The sequence below is a fragment of the Fundulus heteroclitus genome, unplaced genomic scaffold (assembly GCF_011125445.2).
Source record: "Fundulus heteroclitus isolate FHET01 unplaced genomic scaffold, MU-UCD_Fhet_4.1 scaffold_53, whole genome shotgun sequence".
Taxonomy (NCBI): domain Eukaryota; kingdom Metazoa; phylum Chordata; class Actinopteri; order Cyprinodontiformes; family Fundulidae; genus Fundulus; species Fundulus heteroclitus.
The window spans coordinates 1,921,434-1,939,373 of record NW_023396956.1 but is presented as its reverse complement, the minus strand read 5'-3'; the positions used below and the strand labels follow the sequence as shown (position 1 = coordinate 1,939,373).

General features: G+C 48.9%; 1 protein-coding gene across 1 annotated transcript in view; it reads right to left on the bottom strand.

The window, feature by feature from the left end:
* Positions 1-17,940, bottom strand: part of ttn.2 (titin, tandem duplicate 2) — a 212,363-nt gene that overhangs the window by 68,754 nt on the left and 125,669 nt on the right. The window contains 42 exon segments of the mRNA XM_036132592.1: positions 39-335; positions 428-524; positions 755-975; positions 1,070-1,217; positions 1,306-1,457; positions 1,584-1,713; positions 3,098-3,279; positions 3,376-3,684; positions 3,768-3,882; positions 3,997-4,311; positions 4,387-4,613; positions 4,697-5,005; positions 5,121-5,420; positions 5,505-5,798; positions 5,883-6,167; positions 6,253-6,430; positions 6,541-6,659; positions 6,734-6,876; positions 6,967-7,123; positions 7,221-7,523; positions 7,600-8,127; positions 8,214-8,516; positions 9,987-10,167; positions 10,255-10,373; positions 10,460-10,584; positions 10,697-10,850; positions 10,933-11,238; positions 11,316-11,512; positions 11,592-11,697; positions 11,781-12,080; positions 12,313-12,612; positions 12,693-12,808; positions 12,884-13,070; positions 13,857-14,153; positions 14,236-14,523; positions 14,625-14,924; positions 15,047-15,194; positions 15,317-15,468; positions 15,554-15,841; positions 15,981-16,095; positions 17,339-17,526; positions 17,612-17,914. Of these exon segments, the coding sequence (XP_035988485.1) occupies positions 39-335; positions 428-524; positions 755-975; positions 1,070-1,217; positions 1,306-1,457; positions 1,584-1,713; positions 3,098-3,279; positions 3,376-3,684; positions 3,768-3,882; positions 3,997-4,311; positions 4,387-4,613; positions 4,697-5,005; positions 5,121-5,420; positions 5,505-5,798; positions 5,883-6,167; positions 6,253-6,430; positions 6,541-6,659; positions 6,734-6,876; positions 6,967-7,123; positions 7,221-7,523; positions 7,600-8,127; positions 8,214-8,516; positions 9,987-10,167; positions 10,255-10,373; positions 10,460-10,584; positions 10,697-10,850; positions 10,933-11,238; positions 11,316-11,512; positions 11,592-11,697; positions 11,781-12,080; positions 12,313-12,612; positions 12,693-12,808; positions 12,884-13,070; positions 13,857-14,153; positions 14,236-14,523; positions 14,625-14,924; positions 15,047-15,194; positions 15,317-15,468; positions 15,554-15,841; positions 15,981-16,095; positions 17,339-17,526; positions 17,612-17,914 (9,282 nt within the window).

Sequence of the window (17,940 nt, the reverse complement as noted above, 5' to 3'; positions counted from 1 at the left end):
ACTAAATGTGCAGAATTTGCTGAAACGACGTTTCTTACCCAGCACTAACAGCTTGATGGCCTTGGTGGCGGTACCGAGACTATTAGTGGCCGTCAGGCTGTAGAGGGCGCCGTCCTGCCGGCTGGCCTGCTGGATCAACAGCGTGCACTTGTCTGGGGTCACCAGTTTGTTGATGTGCTGGTCATACTGGACAGCGGCCTTCTCCTCGGGTTTGTCCAGGCCGGCCTTGTGCCAGGTCAGCGATGGGAATGGACAGCCGCTGATCTTTGCCACGATGCTGACGTCACAGCCCTCCTCACCCTCCATGGCTTCACGCAGCTCAATGGTGGGAGGACCTACACAAAAATGTTGGAGTCAAATCAGAAATCCGGTTTGTTTGGGACACGTTTTTACGGCACCCATTAAGGAATGGCCGTCTGCCACTCACAGGTCTGATCCTTGATCACCAGGGGTCCCACAGTGGCAGAAGGTCGGCTTGGTCCAGCCTCATTCACAGCTTTTGCTCTGAACTCATATTCTCCTCCCTGCCGGTCAACAAAATTATTACATTTATTCAAGGTCAGAAAGAAACTGGCTTTTTAAAAACTTCACTTCAGCCTTTGCCAGTTTAACTATAAGCGTTGGAGATTATTGTCAAATAAAACTCAAACGCCAGAGTTAAGGTCTCCTCTGCACTGTATCGGTTTAGGACAACTACTGGGTGCTGCTGTATAAACGAAGGCAACGGGTAGCAAACTCATTGAGCTGGACTGACCTCCTTCAGGTCCTCCACGACAAAGCTGAGTTCCTCCACATCTCTCTTGTTGCACTGCTTCCAGGTCTCCTTCTCCTTGCCACTGGTGTCCCAGCTCAGACGCTCAATGATGTAATGCTTAATAGGCGAGCCTCCGTTGTTCTTTGGGGGCTCCCAGCTCAGGGTGACGGTGTTCTTCGTGACCAGGTTAACCTTCAGTTTGGTCGGGGGGTCAGGTGGGTCTGAGGAGGTTGCAAAAGAACAAAGACTTTGTGGACACAACCCTAGAAAGCTGTGTGTTGAATGTGTGCGGCAGGAAGGGTGGGCGGTCCTTACAGATGGGATCTCTGGCTCGGACGGGTTCTGTTGTTTCCGTGAACGGACCAAACCCAAGTCTGTTTTCTGCTCGCACTCTGAACAGGTAGTCCTGACCCTCCAGCAGACCTGGAACCACAAAGGCCTGGCTGGCACAAGCAGCATTCACCTGGGAATAAAAACAAAGGGCAATCCATCATCCGGAGCCGAGGGAACATGAAACAGACGCGGCAGCAACTCCACAGACTGCCTCTTACCTTGGTCCAGGCATGGTCAATGACAGATTTCTTTTCAATGAAGTAGCTCTTGATCCTCTCTCCTCCATCGGTGTCGGGGAGCTTCCAGATCAGCCTCATGGTTGAACGAGTTACGTCGGTGACTCTCAGGTCCTTTGGCGGTCCAGGAACATCTGCGTGCAAAACAAAAGCAAAGTCAGACATCTACTGACATGAAATGAACAATTTGTACAACCAAACACTCCCAAAGCAAGAAACTCAATCCAGACAGAATGTTGCTGCTGATTTAAGATCCATACCGAGGACAATGACTCTGACGTTGACGTGTTTCTGTCCAGACTTGTTCTTGGCGGTGATGGTGTAACGTCCAGAGTGACTTCTCAGGCTCACAGGGATGTTCACAATGGAGGTGGTGTCTGTGGACTCAACCTGGGGGGAGTCATAAGCATGAATAAATAGGAGCATCTAAACGCACATCAGGATTGGATTAACTGATCGTGTGCCCATATAAACGCTACAATCCGAATACATTTCAATCTGATCATGAAATTCTGTGCATGTAAACAAAGCTACTGAGGGTTCAAAGCTTCAATACAGAGCGCTCCAGTAGGACACTTAGTGGTCAATAAAACAAAGTGCATTTAAGACATATTTATCCTTTAATAACCACAGCTTACAGCTTTCCATCAGGCATGTCTGATTGTACCCCAACATCACAGGTGGGTACTAATGTTTTACTGCAGCAGACTTTTATTTCTACTTGAGTGATATTATTTATGAAGTCAATCCTACTTTTTGAGTAGAACTTTACCCACATTTGGTCCCTTCACTAAGTGAAGCAAAAGCCAATTTTAACCAAAGATGCACCAGATGCTATTGCACGGCCATTTAGTATGTGGTAAAGTAGGACTTTATGTGCATAAGCAAACTGTCTTGTTCTAATGTTAGTTTCTATCCGCTGAATCTTTTATTTTATTACTACAACTACTACTAATAATAATAATTTAAAGCAGCAATAAGTAAGACATTTACTGTAAAATTAACCTAAATTATTCTCATTTGTCACCCAGGATAGAACATCCCCTAGAAGCAATCGTTTTTCTCCTTTCAAACCTAGAGGTATGGTCTGGAACTACTTTGGTTCAGAGTGTAGCCCGTGTTTACTTCCTGGTTTGTGAGCCAATCATGTGAGAGTTCCCAGGGTTCCCAACACAGTGCAGCATTTGGTATTTTATTTTGGCACAAGAGCATGAAGCCAGTAAGAGAAGCGGACCAGAAATAGAACAGAATAAAACATCATATATCGATCCTGTGGGAGTAAAAATCCAGGGGAGTTTCACAGCAGCAACGGACCACTGAGGAAACAGCAGGCTGCGTGTTTGTTACTCCGACTTAAATCACTAGAGGTCAGTGTTACTTATTGTTCCTTTAAAACCAAGTATATTGTTGTGCCTTAATTTATTATTTTGTAAAAATGACATTTTTTTGATTAAAAAATACCAGAGTTTGCACCTCGTTTTATATTTTACCAGTGCTTACATTATTTCTAAAATAGTAATAATAAAACAGGCATTACAATCAGTTCTCATTATTTTTACTTTGAGTAATCATTTTAATTACAAATTTTTACATTTACTTAAGTATTATTATTTTGAACTAAAGCGAGTCTGTATAATAAAGTTCACTCTGTCCAATATACACTTGACTTTGCACAGCAGAGGTCACATGACCTAACGAAACCTCAGCATGGTGGCTAACTTTAATAGCTACCATGCATGTGCTGGAGCCTCGCGCTCCACAGTAATGTCCTTACCTCCGCCTCCACAGGCACTGTGTGCAGTTTGTTCTTTTTCTGGGTCTTGGCTTTGCCTTCGTAGTCCCAGGTAACCTTGGGAACGGGCCGGCCCTTGATGGTGGCGGGAATCCTGATCGGATCTCCGGCACGAATGTTTACCAGCTCCTCGGCCAGGACATCGATTGTGATGAAAGGAGGCACTGTCAGAAAAAGAAAACACCAGAGACCGGAATGAAGGATGGAGAGCGGCACACTGGTGTCTGATTGCTGTTTTCACACTTCAAGGTCCGACATACGTTGGATGTCTTCAATCCGAACTTCACTGGTGCGAGGGCTGGGGTCGGACTCTCCAATGTCGTTGACAGCGACGATCCTGAAGCGGTAGCGCTTCAACTCACGGAGACTGGGCACGGTGAACTCTGTGGTGGGGTGCAGGCTATCGATGTCATTGATCTTATGCCACTCTGATGAGCCCTCATCCTGAATCTGGATGATGTAGCCCTTAATGGGGCTTCCTCCATCGCTCTCGGGAGGCTTCCACGACAGTGTGACACTGTGCTTAGTCTTATCTGCAATCTCAGGAGCAGCAGGCATGCTCGGAGGAGCTGGGAAGGAAAGAAGACGTTTAAATTTCTGTAAACCACGTATTCATCAGCTCCAGAAAACATTCCTGTTATGAAACACTCACTGATGGGATCAACAGCAAAGGCGGAGTCGGACGGTCCGCTGAACGGTCCAGTTCCAGCTGAATTGCAGGCCGCGACCCTGAACTCGTACTCAGTTCCTTCAAACAGTCGAGTCACCTGATTGAAACAGGAAGGGATTTGGGTTTTTGGTGTCTTACGTGTTACATTCACCTGATTATATTCTGAAAGCGACAGACTAACAGCTGCTGACTCCAAACGCTGGAAGCTCACCTGATACTCCCAACCTTTTGTGCCCCTTTTAGTGACGGGCGTCTTGTTAACTTTGGCCCAATAGTCGGTGCCTTTCTCTCTTTTCTCCAGCCAGTAGCCGATGATCATCGAGCCTCCGGTCTCTCTGGGAGGCTGCCACGTGAGAGTCATGGAGGTCTTGGAGTATTCTGCAATAGCTGGTTTCTCTGGTGGGCCAGGAAGACCAAACGGGTCTGTGATGAGGACCTCCTCTGTTGTGCACGGGTCAGATTTCCCGTAGCGGTTCTCGGCTCTGACTTGGAACAGGTAGGTCTTGTTGGTCTCCAGGTTCCACACCTGCAAAAGGAAGAGATTTAGCCCTCCGATCACAATCACTCGGCATTCATGGTTTATGCTTTCCTGGCGACATACCCCAAACTTCCTCTCAATAACAGTGCTGTTGACCTCCTCCCACTGCGGCTCAGGTGGAGCCTCCTCTCCTTCCTCTGGCTCAGGCTGGTCTTTAAGCACTTCCTTCTTCTCAATGATGTAGTTGGTGAGCTCGCTGCCACCGTTATCTACAGGTGGGTCCCAGTTCAAGTAGCAGCACTCTGCCCTGATGTTGGACACCGTCAGATTCCTGGGTGGGGTCGGTCGGTCTGAGGAGAGAACAGACGTACGGTCAAGACTCAGACACGCAGAGTCATATCCTCTCTCTATTGGCGGCCTGTTGCCCACTCACCCAGCACCATGACGAAGATGGTGTGCTTGGCTGAGCCCATGTTGTTGGACGCCGTCACGGTGTAGCTGCCACGGTCCCTCCTGTTGGCCGCTGGGATGGACAGAGTGGTCTTAGCGTTCATGCGTCCGGTCACCTGCGTGTCGATCAGCATCGTCTCTGGCGGCTTGTCGATCACTACGTCGTCCTTGGACCACTCGATCTTTGGGATGGGGAGTCCAATGATGTCAGCGGGGATTTCAATGAGCTCGCCCTTCTTCACCGTGATGCAGTCAGCCTTAAAGTGCTTCAGCATGTGGACCTCAGGACCCACTGACAGAGAAATTCAGTACATTAGGGAAATATTACCAGCATTCCTCCTGCTTTGCCTTTCGTATATAAAGTGAAAAAGTGCAATCATTGGAGTTTTGTCACAGTGTGGTCTCACCTTCATCGTCTTGGATGACCACAGTCAGTGGGATAGATGGCTCACTCTCACCAATAAGATTGGCACATTTGATCCTGAACTCATACATCCAGGCCTCCTCCAGGTCTTCAACAGTGAGGGTCATGTTGGGGCAGATCTCTTTGTTGCATGGCTCAAAGGCCTGCTTGTCCTGCCTCTTCTTCTCCACAAAGTACCCGATCACAGGGCTGCCACCATCGCTGCGCGGTGGCTTCCAGGCCAGCGTGATGGAGTTCTTGGTCCGCTCCGTGTAGTGGAACTTCTCAGGGTATGAAGGTGGACCTGCACAGTCATCAAATTAAATTTTAGTTAAAAACCCAGTGTTGAGTTCTCAATGTCTTGACGATAAAAAGGTTCTGAACTTACCCTGAGGGTCCACGGCCTTAATGGGTCCCAGCTCAACGGGTACACCCAACCCATACTTGTTCTTGGCAGTGACTCGGAAGAAGTACTCCTGTCCCTCCATGATACCCACGCACTCGCACTTGGACGAAGGGGTTTCAATGGGCTGCCTCCATGTGTGCATCTTGGCATCCCTTCGCTCCACAATAAAGCCAGTCAGGTCGCTGCCTCCATCATCTTCTGGGTCGTCCCAGTTCAGGAAAATCATCTTACGGGTAACGACGACTGGCTTCAGATCAGTGACAGGGCCAGGGACATCTTAAACATGAGGAAAACCAAGGCATTAGTGCAACAGTCCTGGTAACACCAATAGGTACTGTCAGATTTCATGGACTTAATTACCCATCACTTCCACTCTGGTCCAGGCAGACTTGGACCCGCTGGGGTTGCAAGCAGAGATCTGGTATTTTCCGCAGTCCTTCCTTTGGACGTTCTTGATTGAGACAATGCTGTCGTTGCCCTCACTGAGGATCTCCACGCGGTCTTTATCTGGTTTGCCATCGTCCTTTGTCCAGGTGATGGACGGATAGGGTTTACCTGTGACTGTAGCTGGAACACGCAGCGTTTCTCCAGCTCTGATGATTACGCCGTTCTTGATGGAAAGGTCCATTTCAATCACCGGGATCTCTGTGGAGCCCAAGCAGAGAGGGTAAGAAATGGAATACAAACATATATTGTGCAGAATAACTGGAGGTTCTGGATTCAGGCAAACCTGCTGGGTTCCGGACAAACACGCCCTCAGTGAATCCAGGTGTTCCTTCTCCTGCAGCATTGCAGGCGATGACTCGGACCGTGTACTTGGCCCCCTCACGAACGCCGTACACGGTGAAGTTGCGGGTCTTCCAGGGACGTTCTGTCGATCTGGACCAGTCTTTGGTTCCAGCCATTGCCTGAGGAACAACAGGGCGGTCATAAACATTTGATTAGTCTGCTTTCAGGTGATTAACCAGGAGACTGGATGTAATCCTGAAAGCTTAAACCTATCAAAGGTTCCTCTGACCTTATCCACGTGGTATCCCAGGATCTCTCCTCCACCATTGTCGGCCGGCGGGTCCCACTCCACCTCGATGGAGTGGTCAGTAGTTACCACTACTCTGGCAACGGGAGGTCCAGGCGGCACTGTGGGGTTTAAATAAATAAGTAAACATCTGACTAACACATGTGCTGTGAAAACGTATCAAAGGGTTACTTACAGATCGGAGCCTGGGCTGTTTTAGGTTCAGACGGAGGGCTGAACTTTCCAGGCCCGGCCTGGTTTTCAGCCGCCACCCTGAAGATGTACGTCAGTCCTTCCAGGAGACCTTCAACGTTCAGCTCAGTGTCTGGGACGATGTTCCTGAGGAGCAGTGCGGCAGGAAGCATTGTTGTCATGACGGAAAGCCTCTGCGTGAATGCAAAGAAACGAGAAGACTAGCTGCTTCCTCACCTGTTGACCCGGGCCCAGTGGGAGCTGTTGATCTCCCTGCGCTCCACCCAGTAGCCCAGAATGGGGCTGCCATTGTCTTTTGGTTCGTTCCAGATGACCAGCATGCTCTTGGCTGTAATGTCATCGATCTGTGGTTTATCTGGAGCCTCGGGAGGTTCTGAGGGAAATGAAAAAGATCGGCAAACAGCTTAGTGTGTGTTTACGGTTTGCACAGAAACACCAACCACTGATAATACTCCCTTGTACGTTCGTACCGAAAGGGTTCTTGGCGACTAGGGGCTTTGAGACACAGGGTGGGCCGGGACCAAACTTGTTTTCTGCCACGACCCTGAAGATGTACTCCTTCTTCTCGATGAGTTTGGGCACCAGGTAGCGGCAGCCTCTCAGCGTGGCGGTAACACAACTCCAGCCAAACTCCAGTTTGGAGTTGTCCTTCTTCTCCAGGGTGTAGTTGAGGATCTCACTGCCGCCGTCATCCAGAGGAGGATCCCACTTGCAAATGACCGAGTTCTTCCTGACCTCCTCAAATCTGAAGTTCACAGGAGGGCTAGGAGTATCTGCAAACACGATACGCTTTAGACTCTGGAGGTTTTTAGGCTGGACCAATGTGCAACAACATCAGTGTTCGCTTACCGAGGACGTTGACCTCACAGGTGGCTGAGGCAATGCCGTGGTCATTCTCCACCTTCACCATGTAAATGCCATGATCGGGTCGCACCGACTCCCTAATGACGATGGAGGATACGCCCCTGTGGCTGTTATCAATAGCCAGACGTTCGTTTATGGTGGGATAGTCAGGCTCCTCCACCTCTGGCTCTGCAGCTTCTTCCTCTGGTTTCTTCTCCTCCTCTGGCTTCTTCTCCTCCTCTGGCTTCTTCTCCTCCTCGCCTTCTTTCTTTTCCTCTCCCTCCTTCTTCTCCGCTTCTCCCTCTGCCTTTTTCTCCTCGTCCTTTTTCTCCTCCTCCTTCTTCTCTGGCTTCTTCTTCAGGGGTTTTTCGGGTCTCTTGCGGAGGGGTTCTGGCTGGATCACCTGGTTGTTCCAGTACCAGGTGATCTGAGGGTACGGCGAGCCGGAAATGTTGGCGTCCAGGCAGATCTCGCAGCCTCGCCTCACGCTGAGACCGGACTGCAGGCTTCCGCTCAGGAAAACCTTTGGAGGATCTGGAACACAAAGCCCAATAAAGTCAAACTGGACTCTAAGACCCAGCAGAGGAATTGCTGCAGGGCGTAACGTCTCCTCTCCTTACCAACAGCGTCTGAGGCCTTAACGAACAGCGTGCTGCGTGACGGCTCGCTGATGCCAGCAGCATTCTCAGCCTTGACTCTGAACATGTAGTTCTTGCCCTCGGTGAGTCCTCTGACTGTGTAGGACAGGACCGGTACCAGGAAGTCGTTGCACCTCTCCCACTTGTCCTCGCCCTTCTGCTGCCTCTCCAGGATGTAGCCCATGATCTTGGCACCGCCATCGTACATGGGAGGCTTCCAGGTCAGGGTTATCGTGCTAGAAGTGGGGTTGTGGGTCTCCACGTCCACTGGTGGGTCAGGAGCATCTGGAGTAACAAACGTACAATCCGTTTACTTTAAATGGTCAAACGTGGTGGATTACTACTCATTACTAATATATTATTCACAGTAGAGCTGGACAGTATAGAAAAAAAGCATAACAATAAAATAGAAATCACATTAATCAATACTGATAATTAGGAAAAAATTAAAAGCACACATTTTAAGTGCCGCCCTGGCTGTTTTATGCTGTTGCCTCATTAACTATTTTTAGATAAAGAACATTGAATTCAAACTCAACCCTTTATTCTACAAACCTTTTACCAAAACCACAAGGTTTTAAAAGATGTTTGCTCTCTGAACCCTTTGAATGGGACAGAGCGTTCCTGGATCTGTGTTTGTGATTGGTTGGGATGATTTAATGGCTGTAGTATTAGCCTTCATGATTGGCTAGAATGCAAAAGGAGGGAAAACTGTTTTCTACTGAACTTGTTCCCCTGTCGCACCACACGTCTATCGATCAATATATATTGTTATTGAATTATCGTCTGGCCCTAATTCACAGTTAAGATGATATGAAGTTTTAATTTTCAGTAGGGCATGTTGTAAAAACTACTGTGACCAGCAGATAATAAAAATATTTTTTTTAATATAAATTTACTAATATTTTTGTTGGAATAACTGAGTTGAACCAATGATCCATCCCTAAACAACAACCATAATTAATAATGTGGCCCCTTGGGAAAACTAATTCCCCAGCCTGGGCATAGAATAATCCAGGTTTCTGTCCTTAGCCTGTTACAAAGCTTTAAAAGATGCATACTGCGCTGTTTTTCATGTGCAGCCGTTGGACTCTAACTGTCTGCTTCGTCTCTTTCCAACTTACAGGCCAGAACTAAAAATCTCCACACCAATTAAAGAAGGTGTTACAGGAAAGCATCGACTGCACAGATTGGAGTCTGTTAGAAGCTTCATCTATTCACCTGAATACATTAACTGAGCCTGTGAGGACGTGTGTGCAGACCAAGACCAGTTGCACATTTAACAACAACAAACCATCTGAGGAATGTACACTGGGACAAAAAGAGGCTTACAGCAGTGGGAACCTGTACAAACAGGCCAGCAACAATCTCAACCAGGAGATCAGAGCAGTTAAGAAAAGAAGAGAGAAGTTAAAAAGCAACTTCTCCTCTCATGATTCTGCTTCAGTCTGGAGGACCTTGAAAAACTTTAGCTGAAGCCGAAGTGAAATTCCTTAATTGTGCACACAATCAAAGCCAAATAAAGATGAAGCTAATTCTATTAAACCGAGGTGCGCTGGAGAAGGGACGTGTTCACAGGTTGCAGGACGGTAGCTGCTGAGGAGGGGATTGAGCACGTTGGTGTAGATTATGCATCACCAGGCATTAGTGAGACACACATTCCACCTTCGATGCATAACGACCAGTAGGAGCTTGAGGCAAACAGTCTACCAGGGGTAAACTCTCATGCATGATGGAGGAAAGTATTTTCCATACGTTTCTGGTCCTCGGCGATGACGGGGTTGCGCAGTTCGATGAACTCTCCTCCTCCGATCTTGTTGACCGCCTGGACTCTGAAGTAATACTCTCCATTGGGGATGAGGTCTTTCACGGTCCAGCTCACCTTGTTCTCGCCAGACATCATGTTGACGTATGTCCTCCTGCCGGCCTCACGCCGCTGCACCCGAATATAACAAGCCGTCAGTTTTATGATTGTCAGTGTGTCAGAGGCCTCTCATGGCTTAACACCGAAAATTAAACAGACCTGGAGGACGTAGTGGAGAATCGGGCTGCCGCCATCATAGTCTGGAGGATCCCAGGACACTTTGCAGGAGCTCTTTGTGATTTCAGATGCCACAATCTCCTTGCAGGGACCAGGAAGTCCTGAGGACAAGGAGACATGTTGAAGGATAGTCTGATTGAAGTGTAAAATGTGTCTTTATTGCAGGTAAAATGACGCATGCTCTTACCGATGACTTTAACGTTAATGGTTGCACTAGCACTTCCCAGTTTGTTCTCCAGGGTCACTTTATACACGCCAGCATCAGGGTGAAGGCTGCTGTCAACCTCCAGGTGACAGGAGGTGTACTCCTTCCTGCTCCAGACAAACAATTCGATCAGAACCAATGAGAACGGGATGTTATCTACCTTTACCCTGTTAGCTCCCGGTTAGTTAGGCTGGATTTAAAGCTTCTCGTTGTTCTGACCTGAACATGAGACGCTCGTCTGCCTTCAGCTCCTTGCCGTCCTTGTGCCAGGTGACTTTGGGAGACGGCACGGCTCTGAAGGGAACCGGGATGTGAAGCTTCTCTGTTTCCACCACAACCAGGTCCAGAGTCTGGAACTCCAGGGTTGGGTTACCTGGAACCACGGAGAGGAACCCGTTTAAACATGCTTATGTCAGTTTCCGTGTTTATGAAGGAAACGGACATGGTGCTCTTACAGTCGGAGTCCATGGCGAAGACGTTCTCGGAGATGTCGGAGGGCTCGCTCTCTCCCACAGAATTGATGGCCCTTACTCTCAGTATGTACTCCTTCTCGGGGACCACGCCCTCCTCCACGCGGTATTTCAGCTCCTTCACCGGACGCGAGTTGACCCTCATCCACTTCTCTGTTCCCGCCTCGCACATCTCGATGTGGTAGCCGCGGATGGGGGAGCCGCCGTCCTGCTGGGGGGGCTTCCAGGCGATGGACAGGAAGTCCCGGCTGGCTCCGGTCACGTGCAGCTCGATGGGCGGAGACGGGATGCCTGAAGGTAACCGGACAGACAGACTCAGACCCTGAGAGCTTCTTCACAGGCTCCCAGAAAACGGGATCCAGGCTCACCTGTTGGATCTTCAATGGTTAAGATCTCTGTGGGTTCACTCGGGTGTCCGACGCCGGCCTCATTCTCAGCCCGGATCTGGAACTGGACTTCTGTGCCCTCAATGACATCCGTTACCCTGTATTTACAGTCTGGGCCAGAGGTCTTTCCACATTTAACCCAGCGTGTTCCAAGCTTCTCCTTCTTCTCAATGGAGTACCTGGATGAAGGCGACGGCTGAAGATTAACACCTTGGGTATAACAATAAACAGCAGTAGGGACCAAGTGAGAGACAGTACCTGAGTATGGGTCTGCCGCCGTCATTTTTAGGTGCCTCCCACTCCAGGTCCACATACTTTTTGGTCACAGAGTTGACAGTGAGTGCGTAGGGCGGTCCAGGAGTAGCTGCAACAGAACCATGTTATTTTTATTTGTCTTTGTCCAGTTAGTAAGGCGTTTAATCCCCATAAATCATGTGTTGGACTTACTGAAAGTGTCCTTGGCCAGGACAGAGTCCTCCAGCTCACAGAACGGCCCGACGCCCACGGCGTTCTCCGCGGCGACTCTGAAGACGTACAGCGCGCCGTCGTTGAGCGGCGTCACCGTGGCCTTCAGCTCCTTCACGGTGGTGTCCACCGCCTGCCAGCCTTTACGCCTGACGTCTCTCTTCTCCACCACGTAGTTGGTGATGCGAGATCCACCGTCACGCTCAGGCGCCGTCCACTTCAGGTCGGCGCTGTTACGGCTGATCCCCACGACCTCCAACCACCGAGGAGCCGACGGAGGGTCTGAGGAGGTTTAGAGAGACAGGTCTTTAGTTTCATCTATTCATATAGTTTATGTAAGAGGGTTAGACTGAGTTTGAATGTTTGCAGGTATCTGTGTGGGCAAGGAGGCTATTCTCACTCTACAGTGTTTGAAAACAGCTCCATAAGTGGGATTATCAGGCGTTTACAGAACATTTTGTCCTTAAATTGGACTCTGATGAAGGTGTTTGTTCTTTCTAGGTGTTGCTCTTACTCAGCCTCTCCTTGCACAGAACCGGGTCGCTGGGCTCACTGGGCTCGCTCTCTCCAGCCACGTTAATGGCTCTCACTCTGAACGAGTACTCCTGCTTCTCCATCAGGCCCTTCAGGAAGAACTCGAGGAGGCTGATGTTCTCGGCCACGCGGATCCAGTCCGTGGTGCCGCTCTTCAGCATCTCGATGACGTAGCCGTCGATCTTGGCGCCGCCGTCGTGCTCAGGTTTGGTCCAGTTCAGGAAGCAGGAGGTCTTGGCTACATCCTTCACCGTGGGTTTACCAGGAGGCCATGGAGGATCTGGAAGAAGAGCCAACATGATGGTCTGAACGGACTTTATGTGCTGAACAGCTGCTGCGGGACTAGATTAGACGTTGTACCAATTGGATCTTTGACGAGGATGGGATCGGTCTCTTTGCTGGGTTTTCCAGTTCCGGCCAGATTCTCAGCGAGGACTCTGAACTTGTACTTCTTCCTCGTGGGAAGACCTTTTACCCTGCAGGAGAAGAGGACGATGTGAGCAAAAACCTCTCCAAAGATACGTCTGAGGAGACATCTGAGCTGTTCTCACCTGTAGTTGGTGTCTTTGATGGGCAGCTTGTTGCATCGTATCCACTTGTCGTGGTCTGGTTCATATCTCTCCACCCAGTATCCTGTGATGGGGCTTCCTCCGTCCTCATCCGGCTCGTACCAGTTCAGGGTCACAGAGTCTTTGGCGATGTCTGAAGGCTCCAGCTTGTAGGGAGCTCCAGGGGTGTCTGAGGACCAGGCAGAGAGAATCCCATTAGACCTAGACGAGCTTCAGCATCTTAAAGGTCTTAAAGATGGACCAAACCCATCATCTTTAGAGTATTTGCAATAATATTTGCAATAATATTTGAATATTTAATGACATTACCCAGTAAGGCTGAGAAATATATTGAGATTTTTAAAAAGAGATATAAGATGTGACTATATAATTTATATCAAGATGGTCTATGTTGTGGTAGAATCATGAATAAACGAATGTAAGTTTATTTTGAACAACAACTTTGAGAAAAAAAGAGAGATAAATGTACAGAAATCAGTTTGAAAAGGAGCAGGAAGAAGACGCACACACACACACACACATATATATTTGTATATAATACTCTTAATATAAAATGTGCTTCAATATAAAATCCTTAAACTGCACCAATCTATACTATATAAATGTACCATACACATAATTAACTTTATTAAAATAAATATTCTAAATATATAATAAAATAATGATGCTTTTATGTATTTATCTACAGCAGTTTGTAAGGAAATGTGCCTGTGAGACATTTAGGATAAAGCTTTGATTCATGGATGCCGTTTTATAATTACTTTATGAAAAGAAAACATTTCAAGGTAAATATCGTATATCGGGATCACGACTAAAAATATCAAGATATTATTTTTGGTCCATATCTGCCCGGCCTATTAGCTAGAAAATACTTCTTAAAGCTTCATGACTTTCTAAAGTCTAACTATTTACTTGTAAAGTGTTTTTATAGTTCGTGTGCAGTCAGGTGACCCACCAAACGGATATCTGGCGATGATGGACGGGTGTTCAGCAGGCGGACCGACACCAAACTGGTTCTCAGCGAACACTCTGAAGATGTACTCCTTGAACTTGACCAGGCCGACGGCTTTGTACGTGGTTTGCTTGATGGTGGAGGACAGCCGGTGCCAGATCTCGCTGTCGGCAGCCCGGCGCTCCACGATGTAGTTGGTGACCCTGGAGCCGCCGTCATCGCGTGGCGGGTTCCAGGCCAGGAAGCAGGTTTCATTGGTGATCTCAGAGATGTCGAAGGCAGCAGGAGGACCAGGCTTGTCTGTTTTCAACAAGAAGCAATGAATTAATTTCAACGTAAACTGAGATAGGCGTTGCCTTTCAGTGTTGTCCGCTTTTCTCACCAAGGATATTGACATCCACCGTGGCGGTGGCCCGGCCGCTGCTGTTGGTAGCCTCTATGATGTAGGTGGAGGTGTCGTCTCTCGTGGTCTTGGCAATAGTGACGGTGGAGTGTCCGGGCTTGGTGTCGATGGACACCCTGTCGTCTGGCTTGAGGACCAGGTCAGCCTTGGTCCACTTCACTCGGGGTTCAGGCTTACCCGTCACTTCAGCAGGGAGTTCGATCTTGCTGCCGGCCTTAGCGGTCAGACCAGCCAGCAGCTTGGCGTCCAGCTGGATCTCTGGAGCCTCTGTGGATGAAATAAAAACAAAAAACTCATCAGATTTGTTTTCAAGGATATCTTAGCTGATCTCCATCGACAGTAATGGGAGAACATTCCTAATTTATTACCTTTAGGATCAACAGCCTGGATCTCGTCTGTGGCCTTGCAGGGCCGGCTGGCACCGAGTCGGTTCAGGGCTCGGACTCTGTAGGCGTACCACTGGCCCTCAATCAGCCCGGTCACCTGGCACTTCAGCTCGGGTACCATGTCTCCGCAGGGCTCCCACTTATCTGTGCCTCTCTGGCAGCGCTCCACGTTGTAGCCTCGGATGCCGGTGCCTCCGTCATATTTTGGTGGCTCCCAGGTAAGGAAAATGCCGCTGGCTGACTTGTCCCTCCATTTCAGGTTCTCTGGTGGGTCTGGTACAGCTGCAGGAGCAATGTAAGGGTTACAGAGTTAGATGAACTGTAGATATAAGCCCAAGAGCCACGTGTCCTTTTTCGATTATCTATTACTTTAAGACTTTAATTGTACAGTTAGTCTGACTCACTGGCTGGAGAGGAGACGTTGACTGGCTCGTCGATGTATGCCGGCTCTCCCGGGCCACACTTGTTGCAGGCGGTGACTCTGAACAGATACTCCTTCCCTTCAACCACGTCGGTGACGGTAAACTCCAGATCCTGGATCCCTGTGACAACCTGAAACAGTTTGGTTCTGTTAGGAGCAAAGTCACAGGTCGCCTAACTCCTGGTTTGCCCTTTAGCTCATGAGAGGAACATCTCAGTTACACGATGATCAAACCTAGATTCTGGAGTCGTACCTTCACCCAGGTCTTGCGGGACATGTCCCGTTTCTCCACCTGAAAGCCGGTCAGAGGACTTCCTCCGTCGTGTTCTGGAGCCTCCCAGGACAGGTGGACGTGCTGCCGGGTCACCTCCAGGACCTTGAAGTCTTTGGGAGCGCTGGGTGCAGCTGCAGACAAAAGTGGAGACGCAACGAGTTAAAGACACCGCTGGAGATCCAGTTTCCCCAGATCTGCAGTTTTATTTCTGTCTACCGATGACGTTGACTTCGATTTCTCCAGACACAGAGGTGACATCGTTCTCCAGGTGTAGGATGTAGATGCCTTTGTCTGGGCGGACGCTCGGCGTGACGGTAAGTTCTGTGAACGTGGACTTGGTCATCAGGGAGACGCGTTCGTCTGCGGTGGTTAGCTCCTTTTCTCCGAAGGTCCACCTGGCGGCGGGGGTCGGGTACCCAGTAATGGGCACCCTGATGGTGAGAGGCTGAGGGACGATCACTTCCAGTCCGTCTTTGAAGGCGCTCAGGTCGAAGGTTGGACCAACTGGAGAGGAGGCAAAGGCTTGATCAGAACCGGTTTCCTCTCATGTCAACACAACAACTCAGCAGCAGGAATCAGGGAATGTTTTGCCGTCACCCTCCTGTGGATTCTGTGTTAACAGGACAGACGTTGTGTCTCTCACCGTGCGGGTCGTCCGCCAGCAGAGGTCCGATAACGTTCGACGGGTCAGAAACTCCAGCAGCATTTTCAGCAAACACTCTGTAGTTGTACTTGGTTCCGTATTTCAGACCCGACACCTGAAACACAAGCTAGATGTTAGAAGGTGAAATCCCTGAGGCTTCCAGAGTTCGGCCAGCAGTCACAGTAAAAAGTATAAAATAAAATTTAACAGAAACGTATAATCCTCAACGAGTCACAAACTATAATGATCATTTTCACGCCGCCTCAGATCAGCCAGAAGCTGTCAAAGTAACGCAACTTTAACTGCTTTCAGGGTGTTAATAGTTCTAACAGTTTCTTCTCGGAAGTTTGTATCTACCTTGTGTGTTGCTTAGCAACCAGTTAGCCACTATGCTAGCACATGGCTAGCATCTTTGTAATGGAATTAAAACACCTTTTACTGGTCTAAGCGGCTGAAAACGCCCTGTTGCATCACAGCTTTGTTGATGGAGAGATTATTAGGAGACCTTGGAGGGTGGGGGGGGGGGCATCCTCTGGCCTGAGGGACAGTGCTGAGTCAGGTGCTTTTAGGCTTATAAGGGGTGTCCAAGTCCACTCCAGTCCCCCAGATCGGGTGTCCTGCAACTTTTAGACGAGTCTCACCGTCAACACAACTGAATCCCATAATTGGCTCAATGGCAGGACTCTGTAGTGCATGAGGAGGTGATTCAGCCACTGGATCCAGATGTGTTCTACCTGGAAATATCCCAAAGTTGCAGGACACCGGCCTAGAGTTTGGCACCCTGCCCATAAGCTACCATCCTGTAACTTTTAGATGAATCCCTTCTTCAACATCTGCATCAAAACATTTGCTCGCCTCTGCAGAGCTGAATAAGGCTGATTAGGGAATCCAGCTGTTTAATTAAAGTGTTTCAGAGCAGGGATGCATGTCCTCCAAGTTATTTCTGCACTGTGGAGGGCCTGGACTTTGAAACCATTTCAAAGAGAGACTTTTCAACAAAGAAGTGGGAGCTATGCTTAAAAATTCACTGTAATGTAACTATTGTCATTCTCAGACAATTTGAAGTGGTTCAGAAATATCATTTTGATATCACAGTTTAATTCCGTTTTGAATTAAACACAAAGTGAATAAGCGGCAAGATTGAAAACTTATAAAACTGTTGGTTGATGTGTTTATAGACTGAAAATGTTGGAAGTTCTTAGTTTCAATTGATTCAGTAAATAAGCAAAATCAATTATTTGACCTGCCGATCGCCAACTAGTGTCGATCAATGGAAAGCTGGCATATTTCTAGTAAGAACCCCTTGATTGAGACAGACAATGGGCCGACTGAGCGTTCAGGAGGCAGTTGTCCTGCACCTTGTAGAAGAGGTCCGGGCAGAGGCGGGCGTTGCAGCGGAGCCACTTGTCGGTGCCGTCCTCACAGCGCTCAATGATGTATCCGGTGATCATGCTGCCCCCGTTCTTCAGAGGCGTCTCCCACGTCAGCTGAACCGAGCTCTTGTTCTGGTCCTGCCAGGACAGGTTCTGAGGCGGACTGGGACGTTCTGCGGGAGACAGAAACCAAATCAGGACCTTCTGACTGAGGCTGGTCAGATTTACGGCATGCATCGCGGCTGATTCAGTCCTCACCGATTGGATCCATGATCTTCACAGGTTGCGAAGCGGCGCTGGGTTTGCCTTCGCCGGCTTTGTTCTCCGCTTTGACCCTGAAGATGTACTCTTTGTTCTCAATGACATCGTTGACGATGGCGCTCAGTTCGCCGGCTTTGGTCACCTGGACGGGCGACCACTTCACCGACGTCCGGTCACGCAGCTCTACGATGTAGGAGGTGATGGGAGAGCCGCCGTCCGACACGGGAGGTTCCCAGGAGACGGTGCAGCCAAACTTGGTGACGTTTCCAACGATGACGTTCAGAGGGGCCTCGGGAACGTCTGTTAACAGGAAACAGAAATGTTAA